At 35.4% G+C, this 23,543-nt stretch overlaps 1 protein-coding gene across 2 annotated transcripts in view; it reads left to right on the top strand.

Annotated features, from left to right (window-relative positions):
* Positions 1 to 22,600, top strand: part of XPO1 (exportin 1) — a 46,880-nt gene extending 24,280 nt beyond the window's left edge. For both annotated transcript variants that reach the window (XM_008585790.1, XM_008585788.1), the window contains 21 exons: positions 4,282 to 4,343; positions 4,811 to 4,855; positions 6,678 to 6,859; positions 7,731 to 7,779; positions 7,856 to 7,975; positions 9,270 to 9,398; positions 10,089 to 10,247; positions 12,188 to 12,385; positions 13,126 to 13,264; positions 13,463 to 13,644; positions 13,726 to 13,882; positions 13,959 to 14,122; positions 14,489 to 14,623; positions 14,966 to 15,149; positions 15,474 to 15,580; positions 17,937 to 18,131; positions 18,899 to 19,067; positions 19,687 to 19,821; positions 19,907 to 20,066; positions 20,442 to 20,538; positions 21,548 to 22,600. In XM_008585790.1, the coding sequence (XP_008584012.1) occupies positions 4,282 to 4,343; positions 4,811 to 4,855; positions 6,678 to 6,859; positions 7,731 to 7,779; positions 7,856 to 7,975; positions 9,270 to 9,398; positions 10,089 to 10,247; positions 12,188 to 12,385; positions 13,126 to 13,264; positions 13,463 to 13,644; positions 13,726 to 13,882; positions 13,959 to 14,122; positions 14,489 to 14,623; positions 14,966 to 15,149; positions 15,474 to 15,580; positions 17,937 to 18,131; positions 18,899 to 19,067; positions 19,687 to 19,821; positions 19,907 to 20,066; positions 20,442 to 20,538; positions 21,548 to 21,694 (2,915 nt within the window). In that variant the 3' untranslated portion in view covers positions 21,695 to 22,600. The remainder of the gene's footprint in view (positions 1 to 4,281; positions 4,344 to 4,810; positions 4,856 to 6,677; positions 6,860 to 7,730; positions 7,780 to 7,855; positions 7,976 to 9,269; positions 9,399 to 10,088; positions 10,248 to 12,187; positions 12,386 to 13,125; positions 13,265 to 13,462; positions 13,645 to 13,725; positions 13,883 to 13,958; positions 14,123 to 14,488; positions 14,624 to 14,965; positions 15,150 to 15,473; positions 15,581 to 17,936; positions 18,132 to 18,898; positions 19,068 to 19,686; positions 19,822 to 19,906; positions 20,067 to 20,441; positions 20,539 to 21,547) is intronic.
* Positions 22,601 to 23,543: the final 943 nt, after the last annotated feature.

Genomic DNA, 23,543 nt, shown 5'->3' with positions numbered 1-23,543 from the left:
TGTTGTTATTATGGTACATGATCCAATAAGCCTCGTACTTAAGGAACAATATTCTCTGCATTCCCTTGGACATGTAAGTAAAGAAAACAGGTAACTATATACTTCAGTGATATCTTTCTGAGGATCAATCTCGGTTTAAATGAAGAGGTGTTTGTATTAAATGTTTCAATTACAGATGGCTTTGGTGGAGGAATGTACCAAATTTACATTTGTGTAGCTTATAAACAGATACTTAAAGTGAAATTGGTTGGGTACTTGAAGTATTTCACAGTGGTCGGTACTGGATTGAACTCACTTTTTTTTTCTTGTTTGTTGACTTTTGTAACAGTAGTGAGTTCAGGCTTTCCATTTTATGTAGTGTATGAAAATTAGCTGCTGTATAGGAGAGGAATCAGAATGTGCAACTTTTTTATTCACACATTTTAACAGTTTGTCTAGGAATGCTTTTTCCCTTAATAGGTAGAATCCTGTATTTGGTTGGAAACTTACTGCATGACAATCTGTCACTGGCTTAGATAGGATGCTATTGTACAACTTAATGACATAAATTTTGAAGGCAGGGTTTTTGCTTCCATGAGAATATAGTACCATCAGTATGTTGTAGTTGATATTAATTTGTTTTCAATATTTTAAAGGGTTTTAGTGAATCTTTTTTATATAAAAATCAGATTCATAATGCATGTCTTTTACCCTGTCATTAAGCATCCATTGTTTGCAAGGCATTCCTGAGGGATAAGATTATTATTGCTGTGTAAATAATTTGCAAGACTATGTGTATCTTCTAATTCAGCTTGGGATTTATTTACACCTCACCTTTTTAGCTAGCTAAAGTTTATATTACTCATTATAAGTTATATTGACTGACATTGCTATGTTTTAATATGAAATGGAACTGTCAAAGAGACTTTTCTTGACATTCAGAAAATAGGATTATGAAAGATAATTCTTTGATTTGGAAAATATACATGTCATAGACTACCTTCCAGTGACTAGTCATTTTTACACTAGTGTATCATGGTTTGAATAAATTATACATGGCTGTTCTTTTGAAAAATAAAACTCCCCACCCCCCATTAGAAAGTTTAGTTTACCAACTTTAGAGGTGAATTTTTTTCATGTTGAGAATAGGTCTTGGGTCACTATGGATTTAAATTATAAAGTCAACGTAAGAATCCTTTAAAAATCTTGATGGCATAGTTAGCCATGGGAAGATCATTGCACTTGTCAAAGACATTCAAGACTTTAAGTGGAAACTCTTCATTTGAATTTTTTCTATAAATATATCAAGTTTTCCTTAAGTTTATCAAGCTTTCCAAGGAAGAAGCTTAGAAAACTACTGGAAGAAGTATCCAGCTTCACATATACTTACTTTTCTTTCTTCCTTTCTTTCTTTCTTTTCTTTTTTTTTTTTTAAGATGACCGGTAAGGGGATCTTAACCCTTGACTTGGTATTGTCAGCACCATGTTCTCCCAAGTGAGCTAACCGGCCATCCCTATATAGGATCCGAACCCATGGCCTTGGTGTTATCAGCACCACACTCTCCCGAGTGAGCCATGGGCCGATCCTTCACATATACTTTCTGATTAGTTGAAAAATAATTTCAGATAATTATGGATTTTACTTAATATGAAGTCTACAAAAGACTACCTTGTTTTAAGAAATTTAGTTGTGCATAAATATTCATTTTGCAATTGATGGCTCTGATTTGGCACAAAGAGTAAGAGACAACAGGAATATTTCTTTTTCTGTTAAATCTCACAAGTTGAGCTATTTCCACTTCTTGTAAACATTTGGACTTTCTACCTTGATATGTATTTTACACCATTGCTATTTGTATTTTGGTTTTCTTGAGTGTAATCAATCTGTAAAGTTATTTTTAATTGAGCTGCTATATCTTTTTAATTTGGAGAAAACCATGAGGGAAGGGATTGGGGAATGAGTTGTTATTATGGTACATGATCAAATAAGCCTCGTACTTAGCAGGAGATTCTAGACAGTTTGGGGGGGGGGCAGCTGGCCTATAAGCAGATCCGAACCTTTGACCTCGATTTAACAGCACCACTCCCCCAAGTGAGGTTAACTGACCAGCAGCCAGACAATTATGTGGAACAATACTTGATTAAAAAGTTGTGGCTTATATACAAGGGTTTTTCAAAAAGTTCATGGAAAAACAGAATTAAACGATAATATGAATCACTCCATGAATTTTTTGAAGATCCCCATATATTGTTTTAGTTTTTGACTACTTATTTCACTTTTTCCACTGAGGGTTGCGATCCGTTGCCGGACACGGAAAAAAGACAAAAAAAAAAAAAAAGAATTACAAGCCTTTGAAAAGAGGGGGACAACACTTCCAGTTTTAATCTTTTGCCCTTTGCCCCATCTATAGGTGAATTTTAGAATTACAAGCCTTTGAAAAGAGGGGGACAACACTTACTTTAAATTGTTAAATTGGTAACAAGAGTTGAAGGATCTGTTCAAACCTGTTTTATTATTCCCTGAGGCTGAGAAAAGCCTCCAAATCATAACAGTCAAAGTGGAGGCTGCAGTAGTACTTTTAGACATTGTCTTAGTCTTTTATGGCAGATTTAGAATACAACTACTGAATCTCTTCTTAGGTGTTGTCTGTTCCTCAGAGAATCTGCAGTATTTTTGTTTTAAAATGCGTAATGCATGCTCATTAAATTTTCAGAAGAACGCTTTAAGTTTTTTAGAATCACTTTAATTTCTTTTTTTAGCGGCTTTCTTGATAGTAATTTATCTGTTTTTGTTTGTTTTTGGCAGCTGGCTGTACAGGGATCCAAACCCTTCACCTTGGTGTTATAACACTGCACTCTTAAACTGAGCTAACTTGCCAGCCCTTATCTGTAAAGAACTGAAGGGTCAACACTAACAGAATCATTTTTTATTAGATTTAATGAACATTAAGGGCACATGAAAAGAAATTGTTTTTTTGTTTGTTTGTTTGTTTGTGTGTTTTTTAAAAAGATGACCGGTAAGGGGATCTTAACCCTTGACTTGGTGTTGTCAGCACCACGCTCAGCCAGTGAGCGAACCGGCCATCCCTATATGGGATCTGAACCCGGGGCCTTGGTGTGATCAGCACCGCACTCTCCCAAGTGAGCCACTGGGCCGGCCCCGAAAAGAAATTGTTAGTAAAGTGTTACTGTAAGAGTGAGATGTTACATGAATTTCCCTAAGTAATTGGTATAATTAATATATTTGTTTAGAAATAAAGTTGGTTCCCTGATTTTTTTGTTATAAAAATGGTATTAAAACTAGACGACAGGGGCCGGCCCAGTGGCGCACTGCTACAGTGCGCCGCTTGGAAGCGCGGCAGTGCTCCCGCCGAGGGTTCGGATCCCACATACAGACCGGTTCCCGCTCACTGGCTGAGCGAGGTGCGGGTGCAACACTGAGGGTTGCGATCCCGTTGCCGGTCCCGGTCCGGTACGGGCGCGACACTGGGGGTTGCGATCTGTTGCCGGTCACGACAAAAGACAAAAAGAAAAAAAAAAACAAACTAGACGACAAAGTGTCTTTTGTTATTTTGAAATAATGTTAGACTTACAGAAAAATTGCACAAAAAACAATAGAGTTCCCTTATTTCTTTCACTTTACCCTAATATTAACAATTTACATACCCGTGCTACAGTTATCAAAACCAGAAAATAAACATTGGTTCAATACTATTAACTATAGACCGTATTCAAATTTCACAAGTTTTCTCCCTATCTAAAATTCTCCAACACATTTGATTCCAGTGGTTTTGGATAAGGGAACCTGTAGTAGATGCTCAGGAAATTCTGAGTGATGCAAGCTAAAAATTTCTAGTTATTTAGTGTTATAATTAAATTGGAAAATAACATTTGATCTTGATTTATAAATACTTCACATAAACTTTTTTTTACCCCACCCCCATACATAAACTTTTAACCCATAAAAGTAATTGATGTATGTGTTTATTTAAATTACCAGCACGTAATAAAGTGATCACTAAAGGTATTTTTTATTTGAAAATCTCAGGTTGATATACTTGACTGGTATAGAATTGAAGATTATCTTAGAAGATAGTAGTTAGTAATTGTTAAACCTCTATTCTATTAAAAGTTAATGAAGCAACAAAATTTTTAAGGTATGAATAGTACACTAAATTCATTGACTTTTTATTATCTGATTTACTCAGCCCTCCCCGAGTCGTGGGTCATGAAGATTAATTAACATGCTCTAAAACTGTTCAATAATTTCTTTTATCTATTATGTGCTGTTTTTCTTAATAGGAATAAAAAAATATGTTGTTGGCCTCATTATCAAGACGTCATCTGACCCAACTTGTGTGGAGGTAAGAAGTTTTTGGTGATTATTTTGACAGTGCAAAATCATTTAAATTTTGAGTCTTTGACTAGAATGTACTTCTTAACCCCCCCCCTTTTTTTGAAACATAATTGATTATACATTTGTGGGGTACAGAATTGACTATCAACACTTGTGAACAATATGTGATGATCAAGTCAGGATAATTAGCATATCATCGTTAAAAAAACCATAATAATTCTTTACATCCATTAACCAATTTGACTAGAATCTACTTCTGGCACAGGCATAGAAAGGGCTTTTGAAAGTTTCATGGAAAGATTTGCGTTATCTCAGTTCCATTTTTCCACAAACTTTATGAAGTACCCTTGTATATGCACAGTTGTTTATAATAGAGCTGTAATCATTTATCTATAAGGAGGATTGTGTATGTGCTTGTATTCTTATATCTACTTTAGGCCCTTATTTAAGTTAACTTTTTTTTCCCCCTCTTAGAAGGAAAAGGTTTATATCGGGAAATTAAATATGATTCTTGTTCAGGTAAGCTTTAACTTAATTCATTGTTTTTCTCAGAAGAATTAAATGCTTTGATTATGCTTATTAGAACAAAGTGTTCAAACCTACTTTATCAAATAGAGTAACATCTTGCAGAAGTAGTGATAGTAGTATCAATGTCTATAAACAACATATTGTCCAGCATTTGAAATTAATTTGCTGTGGTAGGAATCATCAAATATTTTAAACCCATCAATTATATGGCCCTAGTGTGGATTGGACTCTGTCAAATTTTCAGTATGACTCCACGTTGGATTCTTTCAAGTTTTCTCATTTGCTGGGCACTGTGCATGTTTCTTTTCTATGTGATCTGTCTCAATCCTAATTAAATTGTTGCCTTTGATTCCTGCAGCCTTTTTAATTGATCTTCACAGTCTTTTTCAAATTTTCTATTAAGTCTAAATTTACTTTTTTTTTTTTTTTTTCCTTAAGATGACTAGTAAGAGGATCTTAACCCTTGACTTGGTGTTGTTAGCACCACACTCTCCCGAGTGAGCCATGCGCCGGCCCCTAAATTTACTTTTTGTGTATGTGTGCTGGCCAGTATGGGGATTGGAACCCTTGATCTTGGTGTTGTAACACCTTGCTCTAACTAGCTGAACTAAGTGGCTAGCCCTAAATTAAGAATTTTTTTTAAATTTTATTATTTTTTTAAATTCTAACTTCTCTCAATATACATTGTAGTTGATTTTCATGACCCTTTACCCATTCCTCTTCTCCCCCTCCCCCCACATCATATCTGTTCCCTTGTCTTAAAAAGTTCATGGAATTGTTCTGATTGTTATGTCGTCATTGTCCATGTCTCTACCCCTGCCTCCCACCCCCCGAATTTATATTTACCTCTTTTCTATAGTAATGCTACAGGTTTTTCCAGAAAACATTAATTGGTGAGGGAAAAACAAATTTTTTATTTTAATAGGTTTTGGAAACTTTAGGTTTCCCAAAACATGCATATTCACTAAGTTAAACCAGCTTATAGGGGCTGGCCAGTTTGTTAAGTTGGTTAGAGCATGGTGCTGATAACATCAAGTCCAGGGTTTGATTCCTGTACCAAGCTACCAGCCAAAAAAATAAAAACAGTTTATATACTTAAGAGCTTCCTGTTGTTAGCCTATTTGTGAATGGGGAGAGGGAGGAGTATAAAGAGGATTGCTAATTATCGCTTATTAACAGGTCCTATTAGAGAATATTTGGAAAATCCATAACATAATGACATATAGCATCCAGACTTACAAATCTGATGCAGTCCATTAGGGTTTTGGTAAAAAGAGTTTTCAGTCCCCAATTGTAGTGTGTCCTTTCTTCTAAAAATTTTTTTTGTTGTTGTTGGCTGCCTGGTATTGGGGATCTGGACTCGTGACCTTGAGGTTATAAGGCTTACTCTAACCAACTGAGCTAACCTCTTCTAAATTTATAAGTCAAAATCCTAGTATATATCAAGGACCAGATTTCATCTAATGGAAATCTGTCTTAACCTCTCACCCTTTATTACCTAGAGTTAGGTCTTTGAGTATCCTAGGATAATTTACACATATCAGGCAAATATTGATATGCACACACACTTGAGCCAGATCAGACCACTAGTGAATATCATCAAGAGGTATTTAAAGCAGAGTACATAATTTCTGTTTATTTTCTACCCAGTTTATGGTATAGAGGGTGGTACATTTTCTGCCTTAATAAAGGGGGAGAAAATAAAAAGTGGTTGATATTTATTCCTGCTTTTAGCATTAACACAATTTCTTTGGTGGTTGTTTTATTTGCGATTACAAGTGAAATGAAATTAACATTTCATGTTTTATTTTAGATACTGAAACAAGAATGGCCCAAACATTGGCCTACTTTTATCAGTGACATTGTTGGAGCAAGCAGGACCAGTGAAAGTCTCTGTCAGAATAATATGGTGATTCTTAAACTCTTGAGCGAAGAAGTATTTGATTTTTCTAGTGGACAGATAACCCAAGTGAAAGCTAAGCATTTAAAAGACAGGCAAGTAATAATTTTGCATTAGAATTTTAAAGTTTTCCAGCTATTTAAGGCAAATGGTAGATAAATTGTAAATATTTAAGGAACTGTGATAAGTAATATATTAAGTTACTTAGTGATTTTCAACTGCAAATTAAGGGATAGTCATAAAGTGGGCCTAGTAATCTAAATGGAAGATTGAAAAGTGAGTTGCTGAAATGTCATATTTCTTTGGGATCTGTTTTATGTGGCAGCTATTTAATCTTAGGTTCTAAGGAAATGATTTGTGTCCAGACATGAACTGAATTCTTAGTTATTCCTACTGTTAAGTTTGTGAACAGTAGGAATATGCCAGACTCACCTTTACTAGTGAACAACCAGGATAAACTATAGGTACAGTGTACTTCTTCCAGTTAATAATAACTTTGTTTTAGTTATTAGGAATACAGCAAAGTTTTGTTTACTTTCATGTATTCAAACCAGCTAAATTCACAACTTTTGTTCTGATTTGGTGTATAAGCACATTTAAGGATTTTGGATATATCTGACGGTATTTCTCTTATTTTGGAGAGTTTTGCTTGAAGTGTCTCAATTAAAGACACTAGCTTGATTGAAGTTATTGAAGTGGTAAGAGTAAAGATGACAAAAAAGCCAGACTCCCAAGAAATGTAATTATGTACTTTTATAGCAGTCTTTATTAGGTGAGTTTTAAAAGAGTGAGTAGTTTAAGTAGCTTGGTAGCTTTTGATGAGTTATTGATACTTTAAATGTTTAAATAGAAGTCACTCAAGTCTTTAGTGACCATATTGCTGAAGTTTTTATCATTTTCATTAGTATGTGAGTAATTGTGGTATTCATTTCTATATGTCTTCTAAATATGATTTTTTTTTTCTAGCATGTGCAATGAGTTTTCACAAATATTTCAACTGTGTCAGTTTGTGATGGTAAGTGCTTTTGATTTCATTTTTTAAAATAACAATTATAGGAAAATAATTATTTACAGGTATGTTTCTCTTAAAGGAAAATTCTCAAAATGCTCCACTCGTACATGCAACCTTGGAAACATTGCTCAGATTTCTGAACTGGATTCCACTGGGATATATTTTTGAGACCAAGTTAATCAGCACATTAATTTACAAGGTAAAGTTGAATACATTTCAGTTACATTTATCACTGGATAGCTGCATGTGCTTTTTTCACTTATAAATCTCTTTCTGCATTCAAAATCATAACCAATCTTGTTTCAAAGATGAGGAAACTGCTCTGAAGAGCTTTTCTATAGTTATAGCTAGGAATTATGAGATTCTCAAAATCCTATAATTTTGCCACTTACATACTATGTAATTTCATGAATTCAAGTTGAACAAATATAATGGTTTTGATTATGTTGCCACCTTTTAGTTGAGTATATTAGTCACGGTGAGGTATAACTCATGATATTTTTACAAAATGAAAAGTCTGTGTTTTACCTGATAATTTTGAATCAGTAGCATGTATAATGTGTAACGTCCTATAACTGTTCCCCCAGAGGTAACCACTGTTAGCAATTGGTTGTATTATCTTTCCAGATACTTTCTTGACTAACGTAATAAATATATTATGTTTTTAATTGGGACTTTATAAAAACAGACTATTCTAACATATTTTGAACCTTGTAGTTGAAAGTTTGATAACATAATATGGATTCATAGTAGTCATCATTTTATTGATAGACAAGTTATACAAAAGTTTTTACTATTGTCAACAGTGATGCAGGGAACATTCTTATACATAGGATATTTATGTACTTGTCCAAACATTTACTTTGTGTGTTTATGTGATTGATTGATTGATTGATTTTTGTGGCTGGTTGGTACAGTGATCAAACCCTGGACCCTGGTGGTGTCAGCACCATATTCTAACCAACTGAGATAGCCGGTCAGCCTGCTTTATATAAAAATATTTTATGTGTAGTTGTCAGGGCAGTAGGTACGTCCATTTTGAAGGCTTTTAATGCTTACCAAATTGCCACCCACAAATAGTATGCCATTTGTATACCTTCTCAACAATAGAATATAAAAGAGCCAATTTTCCCATACTCTTATTAATCCTGGTTGTATCAGTGACCTCTTAAAATGGTAAGCAATCCTAAATCTTGGGTCCTGTTTAACAGCATGGAAAACATGTCACAAAAAGTTATATAATAGGTCCTGGGAAAGTTACTAAGCAATTTTGTGTTTCAGATATTAAAGCACTATTTGTTTCTAAATTACTTACTGTATATTGGGTAGGTAATGAAATTTATGTGCAAAATAAAACATCACCCACTTAATCTGTTTTGGGCTCGTATTTTTATATTTCTCATTGTTAAATCCTCTTTTTTTAATTCTTATTTTTAAGAACAGTGTGTTTTAGGCCATTTACTTTTATGCTCCCCCCCTCCTTTTTTTAATAGTTCCTGAATGTTCCAATGTTTCGAAATGTCTCTCTGAAGTGCCTCACTGAGATTGCTGGTGTGAGTGTAAGCCAATATGAGGAACAATTTGTAACACTATTTACACTGACAATGATGCAACTGAAACAGGTAATAACACTATCATGAAAGTTGACTGAACAATTTTATCGCCTTAGAAAATATTAGATTCAAGTTAAACTATTTTAGCACAATCTAAATCCATAACGTGATTATATATTTATTACATAAAATCAGTAGTAAGCTAGAAATTTTTATGAGCACTCTGAAAATGCCTTGCAGTAAAAGTTTAGGGAGTATCATGGTAATTTATTTCTACAGAATTTAGAAGCTTGGTCTTTTCTTAGAGATCTGACCAGACAAAGGGAAACCTGGGATCTATTATCAGATCTGCTTCTGACTTTATATCTGAAGGAGTTGTTTCAAGCCCTAGTTTGATTAGTTATCAACGAAGTGATCTAGAAGGTTAATCATAATACTACATTACTATATATGTTTGTGATCTTAATGAAGTAATTGAGTATTTTTACATTTCCATTGTCACTGAGGAGGGAAAAATCCGACATAGGGAAAAATTCAAAGGATAAATATACTAGAGGCAGTTACTACCTGCAACATATTTTCTTGAGAACGGTCAAAATGTAGGTAGATCATGGATACAAGAACAGTATAGCAAGCCCAGAAGTTATCTATATGGTTTAGTATTACCAAAAGGATGTTGGAATCCTAGGGCTTAAAATATTAGTGCCTTCTGTGGTTGGTTTTGTAAAACGTACTGATCGTCCACTTTTAAACTTGCAGATGCTTCCTTTAAATACCAATATTCGACTTGCATACTCAAATGGAAAAGATGATGAACAGAACTTTATTCAAAATCTCAGTTTGTTTCTCTGCACTTTTCTTAAGGAACATGGTCAACTTATAGAAAAAAGATTAAATCTCAGGGAAACACTCATGGAGGTAGGCTTTGTGGAGCCTTTGGTTCCCAAAATTATTCTCTGCGTAGTAAAAATTTTTTAAAAGTTTAAAAGCATACCTTTCTCCTAAAGCGTATGTACCTTTTGAGATTTCTTCTTATCACTTGGCCCTGTGCATTATAAGTATATGTTGTCAATTTTGAATTACAGTTACAAGCCAAATATTCTGATTTTGTTTTCAACATAAGGCTACAACTAAAAATTTAATTCCTAAAGGATATTACATGTGTCGTGTATTTTGGTTTTACTGTTTGTTTTTTGTTGCTGGCCAGTATGGGGATTTGAACCCATGACCTTGGTGTTTTATATATTATAAGGCTGTGCTCTAACCAACTGAGCAAACCAGCCATCCTACACATGTCATTTCTAAGATGTAAAGTCCAAATGCCTTTTTAAAAAAATATTGAGGTATAATTTATCCACTTAAAAAAAAAAGTATACAATTCAGTGGCACTTGAGCACATTCTCAATGTGCAGCCATCAATATCGAGTTTCAAAACATTTTCATTATCCACGAAGGACACCCTGTACCCATGAAACAGTCACTCCCCCCACACTCTACAAATGAATAATATACTTTCAATAGGTGGATTTACCTATTCTGGATATTTGAAATAAATGGATATGTGACCTTCTGTGTTTGGCTTCTTTGATTTAGCATAATGTTTGCAAGGACCATGTTGCAGCCTGTGTCAATACTTCATTCCGAATTATAGCTGAGTAATATTCCATTGCATGAACATGCTACATTTTGTTTATCCATTTATCTGTGATGCATTTTTGGGTTATTTCTACCTTTTGGTGTTGGTACCAAAGGCTTTTTTTTTTTAAAATATGACCGGTAAGGGGATCTTAACCCTTGACTTGGTGTTGTCAGCACCACGCTCAACCAGTGAGCCAACCGGCCATCCCTGTATGGGATCCGAACCCGTGGCCTTGTGTTATCAGCACCACGCTCTCCCGAGTGAGCCACGGGCTGGCCCCCAAAGGCCTTATAAATGCCATACTTATTTCTTTTCCAAAAATTTTTACTTTAAGTTACACATGGTGTTTGTACATACTTACAGGGTACAGTATGACATTTTGATACATACATAGGTTATATTATATAATAACCGGGTTGGGGTAGTTAATATATCAGTCACCTCATGCATCTATCATTTCTTTGTGACAAAAAACATTCAAACACCTCTCCTCTAGCGATTATGTAATAAACAAAACTTAATTGTTAACCATAGTCACCTTACTCTGTGATACAATATTAGAACTTATTCCTTCTATCTAGTTGAAATTTTGTACCTGTTGGCCAGCCTCCTCCCCACAATACCTTTTTAAGAGACTGGATTACGATAGGTATTGATCAACAATTATGGAAGATGTTTTTGAAGTGTCAGGAGAAGCAGCTGTCCCAGAGAGTTTACAGCCTACTAGTTGAAAAATGAAATCTCAAGAGTTGTGCTAAATAAAACATGAGTTTTTTGTTTTTTAAAGATGACCGGTAAGGGGATCTTAACCCTTGACTTGGTGTTGTCAGCACCACCCTCAGCCTGTGAGCCAACCGGCCATCCCTTTATGGGATCCGAACCCGGGGCCTTGGTGTTATCAGCACCGCACTCTCCCGAGTGAGCCACCGGGCCGGCCCTAAAACATGAGTTTTTTGTTTTTTAAAGATGACCGGTAAGGGGATCTTAACCCTTGACTTGGTGTTGTCAGCACCACCCTCAGCCTGTGAGCCAACCGGCCATCCCTTTATGGGATCCGAACCCGGGGCCTTGGTGTTATCAGCACCGCACTCTCCCGAGTGAGCCACCGGGCCGGCCCTAAAACATGAGTTTTTTATTTCTCATTAATGTAGCCAGTGAAAGGCAGTTTCAAGTTGGTTAGTAATGTTCAAGAATTATTTAGTTTTGTTCTTCTATATAGGCCCTTCATTATATGTTGTTGGTATCGGAAGTGGAAGAAACTGAAATTTTTAAGATTTGTCTTGAATACTGGAATCATTTGGCAGCTGAACTTTATAGAGAGAGCCCATTCTCTACATCTGCCTCTCCATTGCTCTCTGGTAGCCAACATTTTGATGTTCCTCCCAGGAGACAGCTGTATTTACCTGTGTTATCCAAGGTAACAGTAAAGTGGTTGGTTGAATGCCGTTCCTGTTGGCTTACTGTGGTTTTGAGGGCTAAATGCAAATACTTCTTGGGGGCTAATCTACCTAAATGAGCTATAAAAAGAGAATCCAACAACTTCTCCATGAATGTTGAAAACTAGAACATGGGCGGCGGGGGGGGGTTAAGAGCCATGGTTCTCTAAAGTGTAGTCCTTGACCCAGCAATATCAGCATCACCTGTGATTTTGTTAGAAATCTAAAATCTTTGGCCACGTACTAGTCTGCTGCATCAGAGTCTGGGAATGAAACAGGAAACTGCTGTAACAAAAGTTGATTTTTTTATTCATGTTAAAGCATGGTTAAACAATTTTTTGAAAACCATTGTCAACCAGTTATATTTTTAATTTTTTTTTTTTTTAAGCTGTGGGAATCACTACTCATTTGGTGTGGTAATTTTAAGTACATGCCTTAAGATTTTGGGGGTTTCTCTGTTTCTCCTAAATTTCTGCACTTACCGTGGCCTTGGTGTTATCAGCACCGCACTCTACCGAGTGAGCCACGGGCCAGCCCCAACCAGTTATATTTTTAATTTTTTTTTTTTAAGCTGTGGGAATCACTACTCATTTGGTGTGGTAATTTTAAGTACATGCCTTAAGATTTGGGGGGTTTCTCTGTTTCTCCTAAATTTCTGCACTTGACGTGGCTGATTCTAAAAATCTAACAAATTTTTCTTGTTTGGTTTATTGTTGAATAGGTCCGTTTATTGATGGTTAGTCGTATGGCTAAACCAGAGGAAGTATTGGTTGTAGAAAATGATCAGGGAGAAGTTGTAAGAGAATTCATGAAGGACACAGATTCCATAAATTTGTATAAGAATATGAGAGAAACATTAGGTAAGTCAGTAAATACTGTTAATGTAATCTTTACCTTTGAAAACCTATTGTGGTGGAAATACTTTTTAAAAAAGAAATGTGATACACTTAGTTTTTGAATCTTTTAATAGCCATTTTTCTTAGTGTACTGTTATTCCTTAAAATCTTTTTGCTCATTAAATTTTGCATTTAAAACTTCTGGAACTTTTTTCTTTGTAGTTTATCTTACTCATCTGGATTATGTAGATACAGAAAGAATAATGACTGAAAAGCTTCACAATCAAGTGAATGGTACAGAGTGGTCATGGAAAAATTTGAATACATTGTGTTGGGCAATAGGCTCCATTAGTGGAGCAATGCATGAAGAGGATGAAAAACGATTTCTTGTTACTGTTATAAAGGTATGCAAGAGATGTGTGAACTAGAACCATCAGATTATATTTTCTTACAATAGATAACCTAATTTTTGTCTTATTTTACAGGATCTATTAGGATTATGTGAACAGAAAAGAGGCAAAGATAATAAAGCTATTATTGCATCAAATATCATGTACATAGTAGGTCAATATCCAAGATTTTTGAGAGCTCACTGGAAATTTTTGAAGACTGTAGTCAACAAGCTGTTTGAATTCATGCATGGTAAATCTCTTCACTTAATATATTATATATTTTTGTTGTTGTTGAACAAAATACATGATTGTTTTTGTTTTGTTAGAGACCCACGATGGAGTCCAGGATATGGCTTGTGATACTTTCATTAAAATAGCTCAAAAATGCCGCAGGCATTTTGTTCAGGTTCAGGTTGGAGAAGTAATGCCATTTATTGATGAGATTTTGAACAACATTAACACTATAATTTGTGATCTTCAGCCTCAACAGGTATGTAAAGTACTAAAATCACATTATTGTTAGAAAGTAACCATTGTAATAATCAGAATTTATTAATGGGAATAGAGTGCCAGTATTGGATTCAATTCAGATGTCTCTGGTTAAATTTTCATAGCATAAGGTCAAGGGTTCAGTTTCCCTTACCAGCTGCCCCCCCCCAAAAAAAAATTTTTTTTTGTCTTTTTTATTTCATAGCAAGACTGAAACCTCACCAGGAGATCTTTATTTAGGCTGTTGTTCTACATAATATAAGTTATTTCTAACAAAATCAGTTTCAGTATATTTATGAATTGCTTGTGTGATTTTCCTTAAGATGTATAAGAGTATAAAAGTAAAAATGTCTGCTTTATATTATAGGTCCATACATTTTATGAAGCTGTGGGGTACATGATTGGTGCACAAACAGACCAAACAGTGCAAGAGCATTTGATAGAAAAATACATGCTACTCCCTAATCAAGTGTGGGATAGTATAATCCAGCAGGCAACCAAAGTAAGTTTTATTACTTTTAAAGTTCTAATGGGACTGAAGAACATGGTGTTATTTACAAAAGTAGTGAATTTATTTTGACATGAGTATCTGATCCACAAGTGCTTTTATGTGTTGTTTTGCACATTTAGAAAATTATGTACAGTACATTTTTATTGTTTTGATCTTAAAATGAGAGTATCTTACTCCATTCTTAAGTATATGTGGCTAATAAAGACTTTTATCTGTTTTTAGCATTTAGGGTTATAGATATGATGGTGGTTTGGAGTAAGGGAAGTGGTGTTTTTTGTTTTAGTAATTATATGGATAATTTTCATGTGATAAATGGAATTTTTTTCTTCACAGAACGTGGATATACTGAAAGATCCTGAAACAGTCAAGCAGCTTGGTAGCATATTGAAAACAAATGTGAGAGCCTGCAAAGCTGTTGGACACCCCTTTGTAATTCAGCTTGGAAGAATTTATTTAGATATGCTTAATGTATACAAGTGCCTCAGTGAAAATATTTCTGCAGCTATCCAAGCTAATGGTGGGTAATTCTGAATTCTTATAAAATGCTGTATCAAATCAGTTGTACTTTTGCTGCCTTAGCATTCAAAAGCTTTATGCCCCTTCCCTTTTTAAAATTAGTCTTAAAGCTTATTTGCCCAATAAATTCTGTGTACTATTTTTTTCCAATTTGAAATTTTATTAAAGTACAGAGTTATGGAGTTGTGTGTTTTCTCCAGTTAATAAATTCTGTGTATTTAAGTCTTCTAATGGTAAATGGGAGCTAATTGCATCTGAAGCACACCTAAGTACCACTGTAGAATTTTACTTGTCAAGTTAGATTCTACTTGATTGTGTTTTTTAGGTGAAATGGTTACAAAACAACCATTGATTAGAAGTATGCGAACAGTAAAAAGGGAAACTTTAAAGTTAATATCTGGTTGGGTGAGCCGGTCCAATGATCCACAGATGGTAAGTGAGAGATGTTTTCCTTTTTGTATTTTATGTTGATTCTGCATCATTCTCTGGAATATGTTATATCTATTTATACATACATTTTCCTAATTTAAAGGTAATTTAGAGTCTCCATTTGGGATTATTTACAGCATTGTATTTATTGGAGTCCTTGCATGTTAAATACTAATGGTTATGTTCCATCTTCCAAATAAATTGCTGTTAATCAGTGGGGAAGGTTATGGGGAGGGCGGTGATATACAGTGAGATATCTAAGACAACTTGGGTCATTTTTATGTTTCTAGATGATGGTGTAGTTGATGAAGCAGAGATGAAATTTTTGTGTTGCAGCATGATTTTGAGAAAAATTTATAAAGCTGCAAAGCTGTCTGGAGGGCGGTGATATACAGTGAGATATCTAAGACAACTTGGGTCATTTTTATGTTTCTAGATAATGGTGTAGTTGATGAAGCAGAGATGAAATTTTTGTGTTGCAGCATGATTTTGAGAAAAATTTATAAAGCTGCAAAGCTGTCCTTAGTTTGCCTTTTTAGTAAGAGTGAGTACTTTCTAGATTTAGGTTTTGAAAGTCTCAAAAAAAGGGGGGGGGGGCGGCCTGTGGCTCAGGGAGAGTGTGGTGCTGATAAAACCAAGGCCACAGGTTCAGATCTTATATGGGGATGGCCGGTTTGCTCACTGGGTGAGCGTGGTGCTGACAACACCAAGTCAAGGGTTAAGATCCCCTTACCGGTCATCTTTAAAAAAAAAAAAAAAAAGTCTCTTTAGCTCTCTTAATCCTTTTAGCCTTAAATAATTTCCAGAAAAAGATATAGTTTCAGAAACTAAAACCAGCCCAATAAGCCTCAACTTGGAAAGATGTGAATTATTTTTAGGTATTGTTATTATATCTTTTCACTCTTGAGCCTTGGGACGTTACAAAAAATCCTATCCTTATTATCACTGCTGTTTGGAATAGTGGTTACAAAGTGCTGTATTTGTTTTTATAATTCTGAAGTTTCAGGTATTGTTCCTTGATAAGGAAATATTTTTCAGGAAACTAGTTCAGAACATAATTCTTGTGGAATTCGTAGCCTTTGTAGGAAGGCTAACCTAAACTTTGAAAAGTTTTGAACATGTGTATTGTGATCAGGACACTGTTTAAAATTTGACAGTAGGATAGAATTGAAGGAATTGTCACATTTGTAATTTATAGTAGCTTGGGCGTATTTTAGAAGCACATTGGGAATTATTAAGCCATCATATTTTACAAGTTAAGGTACTGAAGTTTTGGACATAAAGTTCACAGATTTTTTTTTAAACTCAAGATCCAGTTTGTAGGGAAAGAATTAGTTGTTAAAAGTGTTAGAAATGAGAATTTGTCCTAGTTTTAGAGAGACCAAGTGGATGGTAATTGTCTTCATCCTTCAAATCTTAGTAGATTATTAAGTAGATTAATAAGTATACTTATTTTGGGCCGGCCCGGTGGCGCACTGCTACAGTGTGCCGCTTGGGAGCGCGGCGGCGCTCCCGCCGAGGGTTCGGATCCCACATACAGACCAGTTCCCGCTCACTGGCTGGGCGCGACACCGAGGTTTGCGATCCCGTTGCCGGACCCGGTCCGGTACGGGCGCGACACTGAGGGTTGCGATCCGTTGCCGGACACGAAAAAAGACAAAAAGGAAAAAAAAATAAATAAGTATACTTATTTTGTATAGTAGAGCACTCCTAACACTGTTACTCTTCAGTTAAGTGAAACATTCTGTTTTAGAGTCATAGACAGCCATACTTTCTAGCACAGTTGCAGTTCCTTTTCTGAGAATACATGATTGTTATTTCCATTTGTTAAAATAGTTACGAATTAGCATTCAGATTATTCATTGCACATAATACAGTATACCTAGAATCCTGGTCTGGTCCTACCACACTAACTTGGAGCCAGTCACTTAATTTTGGGACTCACTTTCCTTATTGTTTTTAAGAGTGGATTTGAACTATACTGTGTCCATGACCCTTCGAAACCTGTGGTGGTTTCCTGTGTTCTGATGCTAAAAACAGGGTTTTTTACTTTTTTATTTTTTTATTTCCTTTTTTATAATGAGTACATTCTAAGATGTTGTGGGGGGGGGCGGGGGAGAGTGAGGCTGAGGCCTTTGGCCCCCAGTCTCAGGACCCTGGGGGCTTCTGGCTCCCTTGCTGGCCTGGTTGCTCTCAGTGGTGGGTGGGGTTGAGGCCCTTAAAACAGTTTTAATGTAAGAAAAACTAACAGATTTTTCCCATTTTTAGCAGGTGATCAACCTATGTCTTAATAAGAATGACCTAGTTTATAACTCCAAGTACCTAGTTAAAACTTGAAGGATTTTTTTTTCCCCAACAGGTAGCTGAAAATTTTGTTCCTCCTCTGTTGGATGCAGTTCTCATTGATTATCAAAGAAATGTCCCAGCTGCTAGAGAACCAGAAGTGCTTAGTACTATGGCCATTATTGTCAACAAGTTAGGGGGACACATAACAGCTGAAATACCTCAAATATTTGATGCTGTTTTTGAATGCACATTGAATATGATTAATAAGGTATGTGATTTACATTTCTATTGTATATGGGAAATTCCTTAACTCTTAAAAGCATAAATGGTATCTATGAGTGCAGCGTAGTTTAAGACCAATGGAGTTAAATATTTGAACTTCCAGATAAGGGAACTTGATTGGTTTTTGAAAATTTGCTACACAAAATCTGGACAGTAGGAAAGGAGTGAATATGGAAAATATGGATTTTCCATAACATTCAGGTAACACCTAGCATTTATCAAAAACTCATAACATGTCAGGCATTCTTTTAAGAACTTAGTTTTATTAATTTGCTTAAATAAATGACAAGGCAGGTGTAAAATTTTCAGTTTTTATATATGCTCATATGAAATTGGAAAATATATTAACCAAGAAGAAAAATACTAGATTTAAGTGTACAGATTTACACAGTAGCTAACAGTTTTTTCTAATCTGTAGTAGTGGTCTCATTCACAAAAACAAAAGTGGTGGTAATAGTCTCAGAGTTACAGAAAACTTGACGTTCTTTATGTGTGTTTTGATGAGTTCTCTTTATTAATAAGGTAGCCTTCTGCTCCTTCAATTTAGTGATTTGTGTGTAGTAAGTGGTAGTTTTATCTTCTGTGACAGGTGAATTATATTTTGTTTGAGATTGCTTTAAAATACCCTCATACCTTATGGGGTCCATTGACAACTCCAAACATTTATACTAAATTATGGCTTGTTTTTTTTCCCTTCTATTTAACATAGTTAAAGCATTGAAATGTTATTTTGTTCCTATCACTTATTTTTAGGACTTTGAAGAATATCCTGAACACAGAACAAATTTTTTCTTACTGCTTCAGGCTGTCAATTCTCATTGTTTCCCAGCATTCCTAGCTATTCCACCTGCACAGTTTAAACTTGTTTTGGATTCCATTATTTGGGCTTTCAAACATACTATGAGGAATGTCGCAGATACAGGTAAATACGTAGAAAAGACGTATATTTATTTAATACATAGTTGTGTGTGTTGTAGATAGGTAGATATCATTTCATTTACTGTCAGAGTTTTGAGTGCATGAACTGTATTTGGATGTCTCAGTAAGTTCTAAAATAGTAGTTTTATGAACGGAATCCATAGGCAGAATTGAGTTATGGAGAGAAAAGCCTAAAATTCAAGGTAGGGAGAACATCACTTAAGGGACTTAGTTTTCCCTATCCTTCACCAGTGAGTATTCCTTTTCCTAAGTTTTTCCTCTGCAGCCAATTGAGGATAAGAATAAAGGAACATTTCTGGCAGGAGGGTTTTTTATTTGTTTTTGAATAGTAGCGGGTTCATGTAATAAATATAAAGTTCTACTTAGTTGTAGTATGTTTTGGGAGTGAATGTGGAATCAGCTAAGCTTTCTGTAATAGTCATGACTTAGTCTCTAAGTAAACCAGTGTTGATTGTAGTTGTGCTCCATTAATGATTCAAGATAACATCATCAAAAAAAGAAGAGAGTAGGCTTTGAATCAGAATAGTTTAATAACTGAAATACTGTCATTAAATGTTATCATCACTCTTAATAACTTTCTGTTGGTGTTGTATGTCTTTTAGGCTTACAGATACTTTTTACACTCTTACAAAATGTTGCACAAGAAGAAGCTGCAGCACAGAGTTTCTATCAAACTTATTTTTGTGATATTCTTCAGCATATCTTTTCTGTTGTTACAGACACCTCACATACTGCTGGTATGAATTTAAAGCCATTAAAATGTTAAATGTCCTAGTTGGTATAGTACATCTTGGAGTTAATAATTTTTTTTCTTATCAACAGGTTTAACAATGCATGCATCAATTCTTGCATATATGTTTAATTTGGTTGAAGAAGGAAAAATAAGTACACCATTAAATCCTGGAAATCCAGTTAACAACCAAATGTTTATACAGGACTATGTGGCTAATCTCCTTAAGTCTGCATTTCCTCATCTACAAGAGTAAGTGTGTGTGTGTGTGTGTGTGTGTGTGTGTGTGTGTGTGTGTGTGTGTGTGTGTGTGTGTGTGTGTGTGTGTGTGTGTGTGTGTGTGTGTGTGTGTGTGTGTGTGTGTGTGTGTGTGTGTGTGTGTATTTTTTTTTTTTTTTAAAGATGACCGGTAAGGGATCTTAACCCTTGGGTTGGTGTTGTCAGCAGCACGCTCACCCAGTGAGCTAACCGGCCATCCCCATATAAGATCTGAACCTGTGGCCTTGGTGTTATCAGCACCACACTCTCGAGTGAGCCATGGGCCAGCCCTTAAATATACTTTTTAGCAAACTTAATTTTCCAGTTTTAAATAAAGTCATTATTTAATCATTTTGTTTTGATTTTCAGTGCTCAAGTAAAGCTCTTTGTGACAGGGCTTTTCAGCTTAAATCAGGATATTCCTGCTTTCAAGGAACATCTAAGGGATTTCCTAGTACAAATAAAGGTATGTATTTATTTGCAGTTGTAGAAATATTAAGGCTAGATAAGATCACTTAATTGTTGCATCATAGTATAAGTCACTTGATTTGTAATGCAAAATGGTTAAGATATGAAAATAATGTATTGTCTTACCAATCAAAGAATCTGAGAAACTAATTACAGAATGTAAAACTATAAATCAGGGCCAAGAAGTGGATAGGTTTGGAATGTTGTTTTTGGAAACTTGTTAGTAATATAATTCATTATAAATGATCTAAATGTGTACTGCTATTGTGATGGAATCCCATAGACATTTTTAAGGTGTAGAATAAAGGGTAAGAAACACATTGGTAGTTTATACCCATTTTAGAGGGAAGCATGGAAGTTAGCAAATACAACCTATCTCTACTGCTACCATGCAATTCAGACTTTTGGGGAAGATTTTTTTTTGTATCATCTTGTACCATAAAATCCATTAGTAGGGCCGGCCCAGTGGCGCACTGGAGAGTGCGCCGCTTGGGAGCGCAGCGGCGCTCCTGCCGAGGGTTCGGATCCCATGTGGAGACCGGTTCCCGCTCACTGGCTGAGCACGGTGCAGGCGCAACACCGAGGGTTGCGATCCCGTTACCGGTCAGTAAAAAAGACAAAAAAAGGGAAAAAAAATCCATTAGTAGATGGATTATCTATGACTGATAAATAAGAATTGGTCTTGTGAAATCATCACTATTTTCTTGAAAATCCAAATAATGTGGGAGGTGGTGGCTGGCCAGTACTGGGATCCAAACCTCTTGACCTTGGTTGTTACCAACACACACTAACCAACTGAGCTAACCGGCCAGCCCCATGAGAAGCATCTTTCTTGGTAACTTTGCACATGAAGAAGAATATGTGGGATTGCACCATGCCTCTTGTAACTTTTTTTTTTTTTTTAACGTCTTTGGTTTTTAATTCAGCTACATACTATTGTTATCGTATACTACAGTTTGCAAAGGCAAGTTGAAGTTTATTATATTGACACGTCTGTCTTTTCACAGGAGTTTGCAGGTGAAGACACATCTGATCTGTTTTTGGAAGAAAGAGAAACAGCCCTTCGACAGGCTCAGGAAGAGAAACATAAACTTCAAATGTCTGTCCCTGGCATCCTTAATCCACATGAAATTCCAGAAGAAATGTGTGATTAAAATCCGAAGTCGTGCTGGGGTGTTTTTGTTTTTTTGTTTTTTTCTCTGCAATTCTTCTTGGCAGAAGAAAACAGCATCTGGATATTTGTCGACCAAAATGATGCCAATTTGTAAATTAAAATGTCACCTAGTGGCCCTTTTTCTTATGTGTTTTTTGTATAAGAAATTTTCTGTGAAATATCCTTCCATTGTTTAAGCTTTTGTTTTGGTCATCTTTATTTAGTTTGCATGAAGTTGAAAATTAAGGCATTTTTTAAAATTTTACTTCATGCCCATTTTGTGGCTGGGCTGGGGGGGAGGAGGCAAATTTGATTTGAACATATACTTGTAAATTCTAATGCAAATTATACAATTTTTCCTGTAAACAATACCAATTTTTAATTAGGGAGCATTTTCTTTCTAGTCTGTATTTCAGTCTAGAAGAAAAGGTAATGAGTAAAACAAATTGCGTTGTTAAAAGGATTATAGTGCTGCATTGTCTGAAGTTAGCACCTCTAGACTGAATCGTTTGTCTAGACTACATGTATTACAGGTCTGTATGGCAAGTTTGCAGCAGGATCATGTGCATATCATCCCATTGTAAAGCGACTTCAAAAAATATGGGAACACAGTTATTTTTACACAGTTTTTTGTTTTTGTGTGTGTGTGCTGTCGCTTGTCGACAACAGCTTTTTGTTTTCCTCAATGAGGAGTGTTGCTCATTTGTGAGCCTTCATTAACTCGAAGTGAAATGGTTAAAAATATTTATCCTGTTAGAATAGGCTGCATCTTTTTAACAACTCATTAAAAAACAAACAAAACAAAATTCTGGCTTTTGAGATGACTTGTACTAATTTACATTGTTTACCAAGCTGTAGTGCTTTAAGAACACTACTTAAAAAGCAAAATAAACTTGGTTTACATTTAGTTTGTCCTTATTGGCTCAAGATTATTCTTATATTAATAACAATGGTTATTTGTGTTTAAGTTAAAAAGCAAAATAAACTTGGTTTACATTTAGTTTGTCCTTATTGGCTCAAGATTATTCTTATTTTAATAACAATGGTTATTTGTGTTTAAGTTAAGTAGCATTTTTAAAGTGAAGTCTGGGCCAGCCCCATGGCTCACTCAGGAGAGTGTGGCCGAGGCCGCGCAGGTTCGGATCCTATATAGGGATGGCTGGTGCACTCACAGGCTGAGCATGGTGCGGACGACACCAAGCCGAGGATTGCAGTCCCCTTACTGGTCAGAAAAAAAGTGAAGTCTGATACCTGTTGATTTACTAATAAGGTTTCTAAGGTCATCATTAGGAGTTTAGGTAGCAGGTGTGTAAAATAAACAAATTTCTTCCCAAGAAATGAATCTCCTGTGACATTTTCACTCACTTTACCTTTATTTGGAATTAGCGCCTTCTCTTTTTGTCTATCTCTGGTTAGAATCTAAATGTAACAAAAATTACAGATTAGCCTTAGAATGAGAACACTGGTGGAAGAAACTGCTACAGATATTCTCGATTAATTATATTCTTGTAAATGTAAATCCTTAAATGTAGTCGAACTGTTTTAGGAAGTGTGGGAAGAAGGGAAAAAATGTATAGAGGTCCTATGAAACGTGAAAGGGGGTAGAACTAGGGGGAACAGAAAAAGGAAACCAACTTGGATGATCCTCTTTCTAGAGGACTAAACTAGGCTTTTCTAAACATTACATTTTTAGAGTTTCACATTTATGGAGAATAAGCAACGTAGAATTGCTGCATTCTTAACTTTCTAGATCTTTGGCAAAAACACCATTTCAGTAGACTATATGCTTGCATAAAATAATTTTCCTAGGGCCGGCCCGGTGGCGCACTCAGTAGAGTGCGGCGCTTAGG

The sequence above is a fragment of the Galeopterus variegatus genome, unplaced genomic scaffold (genome assembly GCF_000696425.1).
Source record: "Galeopterus variegatus unplaced genomic scaffold, G_variegatus-3.0.2 Scaffold3715, whole genome shotgun sequence".
Taxonomy (NCBI): domain Eukaryota; kingdom Metazoa; phylum Chordata; class Mammalia; order Dermoptera; family Cynocephalidae; genus Galeopterus; species Galeopterus variegatus.
The sequence above is the reverse complement of the archived record's forward strand: the minus strand, read 5'-3'. Positions and strand labels throughout refer to the sequence as shown.